The sequence below is a fragment of the Podarcis filfolensis genome (genome assembly GCF_964270895.1).
Source record: "Podarcis filfolensis genome assembly, chromosome: Z".
Lineage (NCBI taxonomy): Eukaryota > Metazoa > Chordata > Lepidosauria > Squamata > Lacertidae > Podarcis > Podarcis filfolensis.
In genome coordinates this window covers 41478378-41497044 of record NC_139617.1, presented here as the reverse complement: position 1 = coordinate 41497044, position 18667 = coordinate 41478378, and the positions used below count along the sequence as shown (strand labels likewise).

Here is an 18667-nt window from a genome sequence, read left to right as displayed (position 1 = left end):
CCCTTTGACAATAGGTAGGATCATGGCGATGAAAATAAGAAATAGTTGGGATGATAATACATCCCCGTTTAACGCCTGATCCCACTGTGAATGGTTCACTTTGAGAGCCAGAGTGGGACTGCCTGCAGTACCCCAGGTGAGAAATAGGGTAGAGCACCTGAATGTGTGAAGGTTGAGTCTTGGTTCCAAACCAGTGGAAACAGATCCGTCTGGAGTATGTGGATGCTTTGAAACTACCTTTTACCTGTATTGCTGTTTTGAGAAATTCTCTTCTAGTAACTTTTATGGTGATAAATTAGGTTGGTTTATTTGTATTCTTTTATGCAAACTTGCATGGACTAATTTTTTGTATATTTATTTATTCATCTTGTGAGCCACTTTGGGTAAAATTTTGTGGGAAAGTGGAATACAAATTAGAAGAAGAAGAAGAAGAAGAAGAAGAAGAAGAAGAAGAAGAAGAAGGAGAAGGAGAAGGAGAAGAAGACCTCTTAGGAGGAGCATATCCATGTTCTTGCGTTTACACCTTGGAATGCCTTGTTGCTTCATATCACACTGGGTGCTCTTATACATTTTCCATCATGTTGCTTTGTCAAACTGAACCAAACTACAAAATACTGCCAGCCCTCGAGAGGCTACAAGAAAGCAACAAATGGGAATGTATACAACTGGGAGATGGATAGAACTGGGGAAACATAATATGAGCAATGGGAATAACAGAGGGAGATAGTGCTTGATCCCAGTGGGATCAGCAAATGATGATGAATTAGCAAGTGATAAAATGTCTCTTCCCTACCCGATAGGAAGCCCACATTGGAGAGTTAATTACCAGCTCTGCATGCAGTGGAGCAAGACAGAAACAGCTGCACCCAGAGGAGCAACTCAGGAGCTCTAAATACTAGAATTTTTAAAACTCTATTGACTGGAGGTCCTCCCCCATCTCTTTCTCTCCACCCCCCTTGGCATTTCAATTAATTAAGGCAGTGCTGGGGAACCCTGTGGCCTCCCAGATGCTACCAGACTCCAACTCCCATCAGTCCCAGTTAGCATGGCTGATGAGTAAGAGTGGTAGGAGATACAGTCAGGTGACTTCTGGGATATCTGCAGGCATACCCCTCAACTGTCCTGGTAAAACTGGGACATCCCATTTTTTCCACACAAGAGCACAGTGCTCATTTTGAGTACCATGATTTCACCCCAAATAAGCACTTTTCTGGGGCTTCAGTCTCATGCGGCACCCCAAAACATGTGTTTTGAACCTGAGACTCCCTGATTTGTTGCTTAGGCTCCATTGTGCAACACCAGCTTCTTCGACAGCAAAATCGTATGCAGAGAAAGGAAGTTCTGTTGTTTTCAAGGGAGCTTACTCCCAAAGGTAAGTGGCAGCCCGGGGCTGTAAAGAACATAAGAACATCAGGAGAACCCTGCTGAATCAGGGCAAAGGCCCACCTAGACCAGCATCCTGTTCTCTCACTGGCCAATGAGATGCCTCAATGGGAAGCCCACAAACAGAATCCAAGTGCAACAGCTCTCTCCCCACTTGTGATTCCTAACAAGTGAGATTCAGAGGCTCAGACAAGAGCAAAACACTTGACCTTTGTTAACTGTGGCCAGCTAGAATGGCATCTTCCCATTTTGTGCAGGCCATCTGTGCTGACAACAGGGCCAGCCCAACCTCGTGGGACCTGATAGTGTTGCAGCCTTCTCCTTTGAAGGCTGCAAAGAAACAGCTAATTAATGTCAGTTTTGCTGGCACAAGTGGGCACCTGCCAGAGGCTATTTTGCGGGCCTTGCATACAAGAGATGACTGTGAAATGTGAGAATGACAGAGTGCAACAGCTCACAAATAGGCAACTGCAATAGTTTGCCAGTCTGCTTCCTGTGGACACTCGTCGTGCAGGTCAGCTGCAAAAAGAAAAGAAAAATGGAAGAAGAAAGAAGAGGTACCAAGAGGCCAGGGTTGTTTGCATTACAAAATCCGGAAGTGCAGCTTTGCGGGGGGAAATAAAATACAAATAAGCAGAACAGCAATCTTCCAGACCTCATTGCTAACGATGAATATGGGCTTAAAAGTGCACAGGGGAAACCTTGTGAAATATCCGAAGAGCCATGAAAGGGGAATACGGTAGGGGTGGGGGAAGGGGGGAGTCCCAGAAAGTGGATGTTTGAAAATAAGGTTCTGAATGTATCTTCATAATTTCTTTTCTTCTCTTTCTGTATTTTGGAAACTTCAATAAATATTATTTTAAAAAAAAAAAAAAAAAAAAAAAAAAGAAATATCCGAAGAGCCAGATTTAGAACAGTGATAGAGGCTCCCACACACAGGGCACTGAACTGAGCAGAGGAGAAGAAAGCAGCAAATTGTATTTGAGAGTCTCCCCCCAATCCTCCACCTTTCAGTTTACAGTAAGATATGTCTTAAAATGAAAGAAGCAGGGAGAAGGTCCAGAAAATCCAAAAGGTTTGTCCTTCCAGGTTATGAGTAGGGTGCCTCCCCCCCCCCCCCAATACCTTCCTCCTTCCTTTTGCACGAAAGCAGTAAGGCAGGTTTGGAGACCAGAAATCGAAGGGATTTTTTAAAAAAGTCATTGGCCTTTTCCTTTGACTTTTTGGGGGGAACAAGGAAGAAAAAAAGGGGGGATTTCTAAAGCCTTGAATTTTTATTTCTGTCTGAGAAAGATGTAAAGGAAGGGAGCAGGAATGAGGGAAAGTGGGGAGGGTATTCAGAGAGACCTCTCTGATGACTGCAAGTGTTGTTGTTTGTTTGTTTCATAGAATCATAGAATCATAGAATCATAGAGTTGGAAGAGACCACAAGGGCCATCGAGTCCAACCCCCTGCCAAGCAGGAAACACCATCAGAGCACTCCTGACATATGGTTGTCAAGCCTCTGCTTAAAGACCTCCAAAGAAGGAGACTCCACCACACTCCTTGGCAGCAAATTCCACTGTCGAACAGCTCTTACTGTCAGGAAGTTCTTCCTAATGTTTAGGTGGAATCTTCTTTCTTGTAGTTTGGATCCATTGCTCCGTGTCCGCTTCTCTGGAGCAGCAGAAAACAACCTTTCTCCCTCCTCTATGTGACATCCTTTTATATATTTGAACATGGCTATCATATCACCCCTTAACCTCCTCTTCTCCAGGCTAAACATGCCCAGCTCCCTTAGCCGTTCCTCCCTTAGCCGTTTGTTTGCCTGGGAGGGAAAATCAGGCTAGAAAAAAAGGAGGAGAAGGGAGAGGAGGGGAGGGAGAACTAGAGTGAGAGTGAGAGCGAGATCACACCAGCTTCCCACTACGTGAGTGCAACTGGTCGGCCAACACTTGCAGCAGGGTGGGGGGTGGGTTTTTGGTTTCGCATGGGGCGCCATATTACCGTAGTCTGCTCCTGTTTGGTTGGATGGTGCTGACTGAGGATAATGCAAGTGGTAATCCACAACATTTGCAGGCCATATGTTGCCTGTCCCTGACTTTGGGTGCGGGTGCAGGAGCAGGAGATCTCATGGTCAGATGCCTTCCCATGACATGACAGAACAAGGAAGTCCCTCAATGGCGTATCTATCCAAGTGCTTCCTCTGTAGACATAGCTCAGTGGAAAGGGGCCAGGATCAATCTGAGGCATCTCCAGGACTGGCTGGGAGTGTCCCCTGCCTGAAATCCTGCAGCAGCTTCTGTCCCCTGCCTGAAATCCTGCAGAGCTAGATGGACCAGTGGTCTGGCTCAGTATAACACAACTTCCTATGCTGAGAATCAGGAGTGACCCAGGGAGTAGAGTATGCAGAATATCAGGCCTGCAAAGGGTTGACTTCAACCCATCTATTCTCACCCAAGACTTCTTACCCCAAAGTCAAAGCAGTTGAATGAGGAATGGAAATAATTCCTTGGCCCCAAGCCATACATCTTCAGAGACATCTCTGTGAGGAACAGGCCAAGGAAGACAAATTCTGCAAAATCTGGAAGAAACAGCAGAAGGTCAAATCAATGATAAATATCCACAAAATTATTTCCTGATATTAGGATGATACCTTTCCTAGAGGTGGAGCAGATCCTGCCAGCAGAAAATAACTTTCTGCTGCATTGGAAAGCAGATAATTAGTACATAATGGTGAAGTATTTTTTAGAGCTCCCAAATCTGGATGTGCTGAGTCTCCAAGAACCCATCCTGTCCAACTTATAATGGGGATGGACTGAGCATAGATGGAGAGCTGACCAGAGATGTCCACCAGCCATCCAAATTATCGGGGATGTTCAAATTCCTGTCCTCCATTAGAAAAGGATGTTGCTGTTTCTGGTCAAAGATTCGAATCTATTCAGTGTTTAGCATTGCTGTGTGGCCCTACAACCATACGCAAGCCGCACTGAGTTCCATGCCAACTGAGGGGAGGGTGTTCCTGGCTAACACAGTGTACCCCTCTGCTCAGTCTCCCCCTCTGATGGACAGCAGCCACCAGACTAGAGGGCAATAGTTTCTACAAAGCTAGCCTTATCAATCAGTCTCCAAGTTTCCCGGGGTTCCCTCTGAAGCCACCACAATTAGGGTAGGTTACTGGCCTCCAGGTGTGATAGCCTTAAAGTGAGAACACACCAGTAAAGATTTTACTTAGGGTGGGGGTGGGGGTGGGGGAACAGATGTGAAGATTAAGGAAAAGATACACAATGCAAATGTCATTGAAACCCAGAATATTCCCTTCGGAGCAAAAGGGGGGGGCAGTTTAAAATGTCAGCTGCTTTCTCTGGACTAAACTACCCCTAAACTCATCAGGTTTTCAGGAGGCTCTTACTCTCAAGCAACAGCCTTTCCTCCTTTTTTTGCCTCTTCCAGGCACACCAATATTATCTGTCATGCTGCACTCCACCTTGAATTTCAGGCCTCCCTAGTTGGCTATCCCAAGATATAGACTCCCCTTGTCAACCATAAGCTCCTCGCAGTAGACTATAGGAAGACATGAAACCCCAGGCTGGGATGTGATTTTCCTCCCATCCACACTGGTCATTTCAATGCCTTGATATTTGGAAGCTAGTCAGCCCTACAATGTCCAATGAATAAAGAGCTGCTAACATGAATCCCACCTAAAACAAAGCATCCCATACAAGTAAGGTCCAATTCCTTCACAGATATACTGGAGAACAATCAGAGACATACTGTATTATCTGAATATTCCCTTCCCTTCCACAGCCTGCAACATCCCTGACCATTGGCCATGCTGGCTGGGACTGGTGGGAAGTGAGGTCCAATAACATTTGAGGAGCACCAGATTGGGGGAATCTGTGGCATTCACAAGCTGTTTTCAGACTTGCCATGGTTGGTCATGGAAAGAATTGTATGCTAGACTAAATGACTAGATCAAACAGGACTCTTCTTAAGTCCTTAAAATTCTACAGATTGGTATTCTTTCTCCAGGGGGCTGAGAACATAAGAACAACCTGCTGGATCAGGCAAGTGGTCCATCATCCTGTTCTCACAGTGGCCAACCAGATGCTAATGGGAAACCCACAAGTAGGACCTGAGTGTAACAGCTTACTCCACACTTGTACTTCAGGGACATGCAGCCTCCATCAGTGGAAGCAGAACAGAGTCATTCAGAAAGAGAAAAATCTCAAAATTTTCTAGGAAAATTTTGGTTTGCATGATCAACCTGCATCCCTGGCACCACTATTTGTTATGAGCCCTGGCATTGGCCAACCTTTACGAAGCAGATTATTTTAAATCAAGGGAGCAAAGATTGGTTCCAGTGATCACCCATCCATTACTCCTGCCAATGGCTCCTATTTCTACCCTCTCCTTCAGTTGACAGGTCAGGATGAGGATTTGTTTTGACATGGCCCTGGCCCATTTGATTGAAAAATGCAATTCTTGGTTGCTGGTCTTACTCTAGATTTAATTTAAACTACCTTAAACAGAAGCATTTCATAAAACCACGGGATGAGGAAAAGGGAGTGCATGGCAGAAGGCAGGGGAGAGAGTTTGTGATAAACAGTTTAACTTAATTTAGAAACCTGTGCTCCTGGCAAAGGCCATGCTGGTTACTTTCCTACACAATATATTTGAATTAGGTAATTAGCATCTTGTGTGTGTGTGTGTCAATCAGCGACAGACTAATTCTATTTTCATGCTGTCACTTAGTCCATGGTCATTAGGATCAGGCACAAGAGATGGTACTACAGGTCTTTCCTGTCCCACAAAGACTGTGAACACTTGTGCAGAGAAGGAGATCCATCAGCATCCAGTTTTTGGCTGACCCACTTCTTGAAATGACACCTAAAATATTCAGCAGACATAAATAAGCATGCTTGTTTCTGAAGCTTCCCTGTGCTCTGCATACTGATATCCACAGGGAACCAGGCTGAGACATCAAAGGCAAACACAAAATCATCAAGAAACTAATTGCATTAACGTAGGCTCTGCATAGATTGCACAGCTGAATGGGATGGCTTCTGGTCATAAGGTTTCTAGGGGGCAACCCATGGTCCTCAAGTGGTTGCTGGACTACAGCTTCCATCATGCCTGACCTTGGCCATGTTGGCTAGGGTTGATGGGAGCTGGAGTCCAATGCCATCATTAGGGCCACTCTATTCACCATGGTTTGTGTGAAGGATACCTTTCCTTCATCTGTCCAGAATCTCCAACTAATTGATTTCCCTGGACGACACTAGGTATGCCACATTATTCATCCTAATCTTCATTTCACAAAATTTATATACCTCAATGTGGTTTGCACAAAGAATAAACAATGAGATTATCAGTAAAAAAAAAAACAACAACAGTGGAAAACTATTTAAATACAGTGGTACCTCGGTTTAAGAACTTAATTCGTTCTGGAGGTCTGTTCTTAACCTGAAACTGTTCTTAACCTGAGGTACCACTATAGCTAATGGGGCCTCCCACTGCTGCCGCCACACGATTTCTGTTCTCATCCTGAAGCAAAGTTCTTAACCTGAGGTACTATTCTGGGTTAGCAGAGTCTGTAACCTGAAGCGTCTGTAACCTGAAGCGTCTGTAACCTGAGGTACCGCTATAGTTCTAAAAATAATTAAAACCAATGATGAGATAAAAACGGATTAAAACACACATCAGCATTCAGTGTAGTTGGGTAGACATGCCTAAAGGTAAAAGGGTTTCGGCAGGTGCGTAAAAGAGTACATTGAAGGCTCCTGCCTAATGTCAATAGGCAAGGAGTTCCAAAGTGTAGGTGATGCCACACTAAAATCACTTTCTTTTCAATGTAGAATGGGTATCTGTAAAAGTACCAGTTCCATAGACTGAAGCAGCCAGGTGGGCATATGTGGGGCAGGTGATTGTTAAATACTCTTTCTGAAAATTGTTAGCCTTCCTTCATAAGACACTCAAGTCTCTTCTTCCATAAAGCATGCTTATAAACACCAGTGGAATCAGTGTTCTGCTATTGTGGAAATCCACACAATCCAAACATGTGCAAACCAGATTCTCTTCAGTGGGGTTAGCATGCTGGCTATACAGAGATGAAACGAGACACATGCCATATTTTTCCTTTCTCCCTTTCCCCCTTTTTTTGCTAAGCACCTTTTCAGTTCCTTTTTCCAAATGCTTGGAAACCATTGGAAATGTCAAGCTGAGAAAGTTAATCAGGGCATTTCAACAAGCAGAAAGTAGAAAGGAGGCAGAGACGGGGAGTTCTGAGGAATCGCTGCAGACCCACAGGCTCTCAGCAGCATTGAAGTTGATTTGTAACATAATTAAATTCTCCCTAGAGGGAGAGACATGATTGAATTAGAGGTGCCCAAATCACGCGTACGGTGTTACCAATCCTCCCAGAGCAAACTCTGCTCCCTTCCTGGCTGAAGTTCACACATCTTGTCCAAAGTCCAATTACGATCACTTTCTAGAAATCTGTCTAATTAGGAGGCACCCCTGCTCTTCCCATGTGCTGCCAGTGAAAAGCATTATGGGGCACTGATGCTAAAGCTACTTGTGCAAAAATGTTCTCCCCTTCTTGGCTCCTAATATTTTATCAGATTTAATCCACTGGAAGATAAGAATATCCTGCTGAAGCAAACTATGGGTTGAATTTGCCATAGTCTGAATCAGACTACGGCAAATCTGCTCACATCACTCTGAAGCTGTGCCTAAGCAAAAACTGTCCTGGGAAAACACATGTCTTTAACACTGTCAAAGCTAGCACATTTCTATTTTTTATTTTTGCATTCACTGCTAAGTCTCTGAAGAGCCATTTCTCCCCACTCCCCACCCTCACCATTCTTTTTATTTGCAAACAGAAACATAGAACAAAAATAATAAAAATACTAAGAACAATTAAATAACAACAACCATTGCCAGTTGACGTTAATAATAAGCAATGCTGTGAAACATCATTCCTGTCAAGATATGAAAGGTACCCACTATCTGTACTTTCCAGAAACAATTGAAGACATTTCCCCCTACCAATCTCCCCCAGCTGGTTGCATACATTTTTGCCATGGATGTCTACTCTTTGCCATTAAAAAATAAACAAATCTGCTGTTATTTGCCCCCTGCTATTTTGTAACTGTTTTTAGCTGGGTTTCTCTATTATATTTTCTACATCACCTTGAAACAAGTGTGTAGAAGGGGATTAAACATCATCATTATTATTATTATTATTATTATTATTATTATTATTATTATTATTATATTCCATCAAACCTGATTTAAGGATATATATTAATAAAAGGAAGTCCAGATAGGCGTGTAAATGAAACTGCCAGTTATAAGCCATATGTTTAAACAAAGAAAGGGCACTTCCAATAGAGGCTCTTAGAACCTAGGTAATTAAGAACCATCCTCACCCCAACTAATTTTCTCCATGTTGTAGACATTAGAGAGACCTGGATGAACCTTTTGGTTTTGTTCAAATATATCAATATCAAAGAAAGAAAGAACCCACAGAAGTACTTGGAGGTTAGATAAACAGAGCTGGGACCTATTTCAATGAATTTTGATTCTCCTGTCAAAGGGTTCGTGTTGAGAAAATGAAAATATTTCACTAAAGAGCAGGGCAAATAGCACAAATGAAATGGTGTCCCTCTGCTTTGGGCCCAACTGAGCATAAAAATAAGAAGAGCTCTAGTAGATCAGGCCAGTGGCCCATCTATTCCAACATCCTGTTCTCACAGTGGCCGATTAGATGCTTGTATGAAACCCACAAAGAGAAACAGAGCAGAAGAACACTCTCCCTCTCTTGTGGTTTCCAGCAACTACCTAAAGTTCAATCTGTGTAAGAGATCCCCAAAGACTGGTTTTGAAGGCTCTGCAAAACACAGCTAAAGGATCCTCATGGGCTTTGGGGGCAAGGAAGTCACATCAGCTGTGTCAATCTGGAACTTATCTAACCAAATCAGGAAACTTTTCAACCAAACTGTGCTAAAACTTTAAATCCTTTCCATTTACCGTATTTTTCCATGTATAACACCCCCCGTGTATAAGACAACCCCTAGTTTTGGGGTTGATGAGCTTTGGGGGGGGATTGCCCAGAGTTGTGGAGCTTTTTGCAGGGGGGATGCCAAAAATCACTAACCCGACTATAAAACGCTTAGAATCGCTTGTGTTGCTGAAGACAACAAGCGTCTGCCCGCTCACCAACAGCAGCCAGCAATTGCATGCCCATTTGCCGCAGCAACAGCATATCCACAGCAGCCCTTGCCACAGCAACCAAACACCCACCAAATTACCACAGCAGCAGCCAATCGAAAGCAGCCCTTGCTGCAGCCACCAATCATCCACCATATCACGGCTGACAAGCGACTGCTCGCAGCTCCAACCAATCACCCGTCACTACTATGCACTATCCATGTATAAGACAACCCCTGTTTCTCAACATTACTTTAAAGTTTAAAAAAAACAAACTTGTCATACAAGGAAAAGTAAGGTATGTTACAGAATCCACCTGGAAAGCAGGTGACTGGTACTGTAGATAGGGATGGGCGACTCTGTCAATTTAGGTTTCTCTAAGTATCCCAGTCTTAAATTCAGCTCACCACATTTCCACATCTGTTCTTGGGGGGTGGGAATGATTTTGTAGGCCCTCGTGGAAATTCATAAGCATTTTAGTGCAAATTTCTCCTAATGCATTCAGCGGTATGGAATTTTGCCTAATATACACATTTTTGCAATGCAATTTCCCCTAATAAAACAAGTATTCATTGATTTTTACTAATATATGCATTTTCATATACATTTTACCCCAGTTAGATGCATTTTTCATACAAATTACTTGGTTTGAGAACTGCATGGGTATAATCTGAAGCAAAGCAAATTTCAGTTCGCATTTCAGTTTCTGAAAGTGTGGATTAGGTAATGTCAGGGAACTGCCATCGGAGCCAGAGGCGGAGGCAAGGCTCCAGAGCGATGCTGGAGAGGGGCCCAGCAGGGGGAGAGGCAGCCCATCTGCTGGGGAAGGAAATCAGTGTAACACCAGGGGTGAAGGGGGCAGATGGGGGAATCGGCGAAGGGGCTCCAGGACTCCTTGCCGGAGACCAGCGGGGAGAGCATGGGTCCTCCGCTGCCCACACCCACCCTGCGCAGAAGACTTCCGCGCAGGGAGAGTAGGCGGAGACTTGGCGTCAAAGAACTTCTTTGCTGGAAGAAGTTCAAGAAACGCCCACTGACGGATTCTGCCAGCGACTGAAACAGCCACGAAGTGAAGGGCTGTCCAGACAGAAAGGGTTTAACCAGGTAACCTAGCCAGGAGTGGCGGCAACTTACGCACGAGCAACCCCTATAACCATTACAGGTAAGTTTGCCCACATAAACTGAATTCAAATTTCTCTACCAAGCCAACTGATGGGCAAACCATCTTTCAGCTGTTCTTGCTGCTGAGGAACACCGACAGGGCTACCCTGTTGATGGACAGACACCCCCCAGATGTTCCTTCTAAACTTGTACAGTCATACCTCAGAAGTCAAACAGAATCTGTTCCAGAAGTCTGTTCGACTTCCAAAAAGTTCGGCACAGCTTCAGATTGGCTGCAGGAAGCTCCTGCAGCCAACCGGAATGTGCAGAACCTGTGGCGGATATTTGGGTTCCAAAGAATATTCGCAAACTGGAACACTCATTCCCAGGTTTGCCGCGTTCAGGAGCCAAAACATTCGACTGTAGTTGGGAAGTCTGTTTTTTAGCTGTTGCTATTCTTTGGGCCTCTTCAACAAATGCACTTCACAGGGAAATAGAAAGCTGCCAAGTTAAACCATTGGTTCATGTCTACAGTGATTGCAAGTGACTCTCCAAGGATTATCAGAGGGTCCTCTTCCAGTGCTACCCGGAGGTGCCAGGGATTGATCCTGGGACCTTCTTCATGAAGAACAGATGCTCTATTGATTAGTTATGAGCTGGAATGTCCGTATTAGCTTCCTCCTCACTATACTGATCAAAGAACCGACAAGCTTCCCACATTAGCTCTTCTCTTTTAGCAATATCTACTTTCAGCCACATCTAGCTGCTGAATTCCTTTTTTTCTTTTATCCGCTTTGCAATAAAAATGGCCCTTCTCCCCCCCTCCCGCCCCGTATGTCAGCCCGTCTAATTTTTCACTCAATTTGTAATTAACAAGAACATTCTTTCTGGCACCAGCTGGGAGATGAATATCAGCACATAAAAGTTATTTATTTTTTTTTAAAAAAAAAGCTAGACTGAAAGCATTTCTCTACAAGCAAACTAATGGTTCCCCTTCTTTTGTGGGTGGGTGGGGTTATAAAAGGATGGTGGCACCCACACCCCCACCCCACTTAGCCCCAAATGAAATAGGAAGCATATCATATCAAACTGTCTGGGCCCCACAGCCTTATTACTTCTGCTGTTTGATTCTGAAAAAGAACAGAAAGCTCACAAACCAAGAGAGTCTCTTCTCTAGTTTGAACCTTACAAAAGAGGTAAGTTTTTTGTTTGTTAGTTAGTTTTTGTTTGTTTGTTTGTTTGTTTGTTTTGCTTCACACATGTGCCTTGCTTTGACTTCTATGTCTCTGGCACAATATAGATGTAATTTCAATTTGCCCCACATGCATAGGTTGGTATTTGGGGACACTCATTGAGCACTTGGTTCCTGCCCTCATCTTTCCCCTGCCCTTCTGTAAATTCTACAGTTGTAGGTAATAATGCTTCTGAATGCCAGTTGCTGGAATCCGCAATGGGGGAGAGTGCTCTTGTGCTTTTGGGTTTCCTGCAGGCATCTGGTTGGCCTATATATATACAGTGGTACCTCTGGTTACGTACTTAATTCATACCGGAGGTCTGTTCTTAACCTGAAACTGTTCTTAACCTGAAGCACTACTTTAGCTAAAGGGGCCTCCCGCTGCTGCCGCGCCACCGGAGCACGATTTCTGTTCTTATCCTGAAGCAAGTTCTTAACCCGAGGTACTATTTCTGAGTTAGCGGAGTCGGTAACCTGAAGTGTATGTGTCAGGGAATCAGGAGCAGGAGCACTGGGGAGAGAGGATTGGGAGAGCGAAGGGGAAGAATCCGAGGGCAGCGTAGGGGAGTATGACAGTGGCCCGAGAGATTCCATGAGCTTCTCCAGCGAATCAGAAGATTCCCAGAAGGGGGCGCCGATGGTCAGGGCAAGGGGGGTCCCAGGGGGGACGCACCAGAAACAAGGAGCCAGAGGGGAACCCCAAAGCAGCAGTGGAGGATCGGGACCAGTTTCCCCACCAGAGCGTAGTGGGGGGGAAGAGTCACATGTGTCAGGGGCAGTGTCTCCTCCAGAGAGGGAGTCAGGGCTGACCACGCCTCCAACGGAGGGGAGGTCAGTTGCAGCTAGCCCCCCCCCTGAAGGGGGAAGCAGTGACAGCAGCAGTGGAACGGTCAGGAGGAAAGCTGCTGGCTGGGCGCGCGCGCCAAGTTCAAATGTGCAGGCGCGTGGAACAGCAGGAGACCCGGATGGGGAACCAGCTCCTAAAGCCCGCCGGAGGGAGGGAGAAGGCTCAGGGGAATCAGCGGGAGAAGAGGCTAGAAAGGGCGGAACCCCGGCGGGCAGGCGGACCCAGAGGAGGAAGGAGCAGCGGAGAAGGTGGAGCAAGGCTAGAATCTTAAATTGGTGTCAAGGGGGAGGAGACTCAGACGGAGCATCAGCGGTCTGACACTTGAGACGTGGAGCTGCGCGCTGCGGCTCTGGAAGTGAAACTGAACTTCAATAAAGACTTTTATACTTAACAACGAAGCAGCGTTGGTCCTTTGTGAGCTGGGACCTAGGGTAGCTCTGACAATATGTAACCTGAAAAGGTACCACTGTGTGTGTGTGTGTGTGTGTGTGTGTGTGTGTGTGTGTATATATATATATATATATATATATATATATATCCAATGGCATGGGTAGGCAACCTAAGGCCCGGGGGCCAGATCCAGCCCAATCATCTTCTCAATCTGCCCGCAGCCAGTCCGGGAATCAGCATGTTTTTATATGAGTATAATGTGTGCTTTTATTTAAAATGCATCTCTGGGTTATTTGTGGGGCATAGGAATTTGTTCATTCCCCCCCCCAAAAAAAATATATAGTCCGGCCCCCCACAAGGTCTGAGGGACAGTGGACTGCCCCCCTGCTGAAAAGGTCTGCTGACTTCTGTCCAATGGGGGGGGGGCAGAATGGCAGGGCATCATATGATTATTGTATCAGTGAGTCTGAATATTCTTTTTGAAAAATCCAAGAAGCTATTTGTTCATAGTTCCCCTGGGTTAGCTCCCCAATCTGAGATGATATCAATGTTCAAGGCCAAAGTAATCCCAGAGCTTTGCTTACACAGAGCAGTAGTGAGCCCCTCTGGTTGGTCATAATGCACAATGGCGACGCACAGGGTGTTGAGAGCCACAACACAGAGAACCATCCAGTAGAAGCTCTGTGCTTTCACCATGCGCCGGATGAAGAACCGGAACATCTTCTCTTTCCTACGGAAGTAGGAGGAACTCTCATTCTTGCCGCTCTTCAGGCTAGCCCGGGCAAATGGTGAACCTGTGAGCATTGGAAAGATACAAAGCTTAGAGCAGAGCTGAGAGACCTTTCTTCAGGCCACCAAGGCTGCACTACCCCAACCCAGATACATAGGAACCTGCTCAACTATCTGGATATTCAGGCACCTGAAATGTGCCCAGCCATGCTTCTCTGGAACACTGCACTGAAATGACTTCCATAGCATTTTTACATTGATAATTTTACTGAGCTGGTTACAAGGCTTCATAGAAAACTTTTATATAATTACAAGTTTCCATGAAAATATGCTGACCAGCAGGGGTGTAAGCCTTTTGCTGGTTGTTAACCAGACAAGTTGCTCAGTACTGTGGTACCTTGGGTTAAGAACTTAATTCATTCTGGAGGTCTGTTCTTAACATGAAACTGCTCTTAACCTGAAGCACCACTTTAGCTAATGGGGCCTCCCGCTGCCACCGTGCCACCACCACACGATTTCTGTTCTCATCCTGAAGCAAAGTTCTTAACCCAAGGTACTATTTCTGGGTTAGCGGAGTCTGTAACCTGAAGCGTCTGTAACCTGAAGCATCTGTAACCTGAGGTACCACTGTAATTCCCTGAAAATTGTCTGCAAGCACCTCACAATCACTTTTTCAAAGCATTATGATAATTGACTCTTTTTTAAAAAGTGGGTAACATGAGTGAAAAAAAATGGCATGTACAGTGGCACCTTAAAAAAAAACAACCACTACAGCTGCAATCTTAACACACTTGCCTGGGAATAAATCCCATTGAATTAAATGAATTAACTGAATGAATGAATAAATGAATTAACTGAATGAATGAATAAATCCCATTGAATTAAATGAATTGAATCCCATTGAATTAACTTATTTCTGAGCAGACATAGGAACATTGGCAGGTGCCTTATTCCATGCCAGACCACGCCTCCATATTGCTCAATATTGTTTACTCTAACTTAGGCTTGCCATATGTTTGGTTTCCCCCAGATTTGTCTTCTTTTTAAAGTTCACAATTTCAGTCTGGGTGGATTCTTAAAATTATGCAAAATGTCCAGTTTTGTTTTTGTTGTTGTTGCCGCCTGATTATGTCTGTTCCATGTGCTCCATGAGGCCACTGGCCCTGCACGTTGGCAGCGGTGGCTGCTCCGGATGAAGGGGGGGCACTGGGCACCTGGCAGCAGCACTGCTGCTGCTTTAGAGAGCTGTGCAGCTTTATCATAGGCAGGTTGCTGAAGTTGCCAGGGAAGCTCCAGCGGCTGAGGCAGCAGCTTGCAAGCTTGCAAGCTGCAGCGCCGGCAGCAGTATGGTGGGCTCTGCAGCAACCACCTAATTGATTGCAGGGTTGGTGATCTGGGTGGGAGATCGGGCAGATCAGGGTGCAAACTGGACAGGATGGTGGAAAACAAAGGCTGGAGAGGGAGAGAGACGTGGCTCTTGCAGCAGCCGGGAGGCACTGGTAAAGTTGGGGTGTAAATTTCAACAATTTGTCATTGCCGGCTCCCTCTTAAAGGGAGACCTTCGCAGCCTCCACTTCGAGTGCAAGGGAGGGGGTTGGAGAGGGGAGAGAACAGCTGAAAAAGGAGAAGGGGAAGAAGAAAGCAGGATGGGGCAGGGAATGAGTGAGGAGCTGGGAGGGGACGTTTGTGCAAACGGGCAAGGAGGAAACCCACCAGATTGCTTAAAGTCACAGCATGCCCTAGATCCCTAGGCATATGTTTTGTTTTGTTTGGCAACCCTACACTAACTGGCAGTGGCTTTCCAGGGGTTTTAGAAAGATAGTCTCTCCCAGCCGTGTCTGACAATGCCAGAGATTGAACTTGCAACCTTCTGCATGCAATCAGATGCTCTACTACCAGGCCATTGGCATAGTTAGGATTGCACCCTTACAGTAATGTCAGCTGATTGGCAAATGTGCGTGGTTTGGGGGAGATTTGATCCCTGGACAGGCCAAGATTGACCCATGGGCTGGAGATTCTACATGCCTGCTCTAAGATGGTTACATTTTATGATGGAACTCAAAAGAAGCCTACACAACACCCATCTCCTATTAACAAGGTGGAATGCCAGTGGTCAATTCAGTAGCAAACTCTGCTCACTTATGAGACTAAGATTGCAGGTTCAATCTACTTCCTTGGGTTCTCTTTAGGCTTCACCACATTCTCATGAGGTTACCTGGCTTTGTTGTTTCATGAGACAATCTATACAACAACAACAACAACAACAACAACAACAACAACAACACCGTGGTATATTAAACCATAAACTTACCAACAGAACAAACATCTGTGAAGTGGTCCTCCCCTTCTTCAGCATGGATTAGGTCATTTTTGCTCTTCTTGATTGTGGCTCTTTTCAGCACTAATGCAAAAGGGGTAGGGAGGGAAAAAGACAAGAAAAGGTGGTTAGCATCCAGCAACAGATAAACCCTCTCAACTCACACAAGCTTAGAGACCCAAATTGCCTCTCCACCTGGAGGCCAGAACAGCCACACACCACTAAGCCATTAGAAATCAATCAGCCAACAGCGTCTCTCACAGATTCTTGTGCCAGGGGTCATAATTTAGTTAGCCTTTCGGCTATGCTCAGCCTTCTCCATCTGCCCATGAACATCTTAAAATGAAAAGAGAGGGTGGGGCAGCCTTGCAGATGCATCACATGTTACTTCTTCCTTTACCAGACATACAGGATCAGTGAAATGCCAGCTTAACCTATAGAGTTTGCTCCCACAAGATGTTGGATGCCTTTGAAAGAGTTGTTGTTGTTAATATATATCCTGCCTTTTCCTTTGACTGAATTCAAGGCAGCTTACAGGTAAAACAAGAACCACTCAAAACATAGAAAAATCCATCATTCCTTAGGGACTTTCTGTGCAACAAGGAAAATGAACTTGTGATATCAGGCCGTCTATGAGTACTGGTCATTATGAATGTGTTCTATCTACCTCTGCTCCTCCAAATTTTCCAGTGTCCTCTATCCCCCCCTCAAAAAAAGCCAAAATCACACAAAAAAGTGTGCATGAGTGAAAAGTGCATTCATACACAAATGCACTGTATTATTCTGGGCAGGCTTCTTTTTAACAAAAAACAAAAGTAACAAGCTGGGAATTGACGTGGAAATGGGGCAAACTCTGGGAACAGCTAATGTGGGGGAAATGGTGAAACAGAGAGCAAAGACATGCATGGTGTTTTGTCTGCTATTGCCCCTATTATAAACCTCTTTCTGATAAACAGAGTCTACAATTAAAATTAGACAAGAGGTAAATCAAAAGGGAAAAAAATATGATTGACTTTTACCAATAGTAATAACAATTCGGGAACTCATCTTGGACTTTTCATGGGGAAAAGAAATGAACCTGAGACGCCTTGACTTAAAAGAAATATTGTTTAGCAGAAAGGAGGAAGATGGACGCTAGCATGAACTGAATATCTTAAATAATCCTTTTTTTCTTCTTTTATGTAATCGGCAGATGGAAAATCTGAAGTTTTCTTTTTGTAATGTTTCTTTTTCTATTGTATTTCTCTCTCTCTCTTCTCATTGTTCTTTACTTTCTTTGTCTGTCTCTCTTCTTTGTTTCTCTTCTTTCTTTGGAGTCCTATATATCAAGGTCCAGGGATTGTAGATGGCTGATGGAGGACCCTAGGTGACAGACAGGGAAATGATGGTCTCCCTGGTTGAGGCTGGGAAAACAAGGAAAGATCCCAGGTAAGCTGGGAGGAGTTACTGTCGTCTGTGGGTGGCAAAGGCTATGAAATACTAAGAGAAGACCCCGTATTCCATTTATTCCATTTGTATTTTTGATAGTCTTTATTTTACCGTATTATGAAATTTTAAAATTAAAATCTCACCAGAAAACTAAATGAGATAGAAGGATGAAATACACCAGTAATGATACAATGGGCCAAGGATTTAGGACATAACATAGAAATAAATGTGTGGGGAAAGTTGTGAAAAACAGATTAAAAATTTATGTTTTGCTATAGAAGAGAATTATATGAAAATTATGTATAGATGGTATTTAACAACTAGTAATTGGGCTAAAACATATAAGAAGGTTTCTAATAACTGTTGGAAATGCAAAAGGGCTGAAACATCCTTTTTTTCATATGTGGTGGAATTGTAGGAAAGAAAGGGCATTTTGGGAGATGATATATAATGAGATTAAAAAGATGTTTAAAGTGATTATACCCCCCCCAAAAAACCTGAAGCTTTCTTTTGGGTGGGATTAGAAGAACACAAGTCCCATAAAAGATGATTGTTTATGTATACTATGACAGCAGCAAGGATTCTATATGTTCCTACAAGAAACTCCTACAAAAGAAGAATGGATAAGCAGAACTTATAAGAAGATGGACTATGCAGAAATGGCAAAGTTAACAGCTGAATTAAGAGAACCTAATGATGACAGCTTTGTGGAAGAATGGAAGCCTTTTTTGGACTATTTAAAGAAATATTATAGTATGATGAATTCACGAGGAGGATTTGAGGCATGAGCAACAGAAAGAATTAGAACTTACTTTGATATTGTTATAAGAGCTAGAAGACAGAGTGCATCAAAGGGGAAGAAAATAAAATCACCCTGGAAAACAGGATGGAAAGTATTTAAAAAATGTATTGAGGAGTATATGTGGAAATGTTTCTTTTCCTTGAAATTTAATAAAAAAAATGTTTAAGAGAGAGAGAGAGAGAGAGAAGGATGTAATACTTTATGAATTTGTATTACTAAGCCATGAAGTAGGTTCACTTCATA

At 44.1% G+C, this 18667-nt stretch overlaps 1 protein-coding gene across 10 annotated transcripts in view; it reads right to left on the bottom strand.

Moving 5' to 3' along the window:
• The window catches only part of CACNA1B (calcium voltage-gated channel subunit alpha1 B), a 328172-nt gene that overhangs the window by 131411 nt on the left and 178094 nt on the right, over positions 1-18667 (bottom strand). For all 10 annotated transcript variants that reach the window (XM_083597112.1, XM_083597115.1, XM_083597114.1 and 7 more), the window contains 3 exons: positions 16189-16278; positions 13733-13942; positions 3834-3946 (listed from right to left, as the gene is read on the bottom strand). In XM_083597112.1, coding sequence (XP_083453238.1) covers positions 3834-3946; positions 13733-13942; positions 16189-16278 — 413 coding nt within the window. The remainder of the gene's footprint in view (positions 1-3833; positions 3947-13732; positions 13943-16188; positions 16279-18667) is intronic.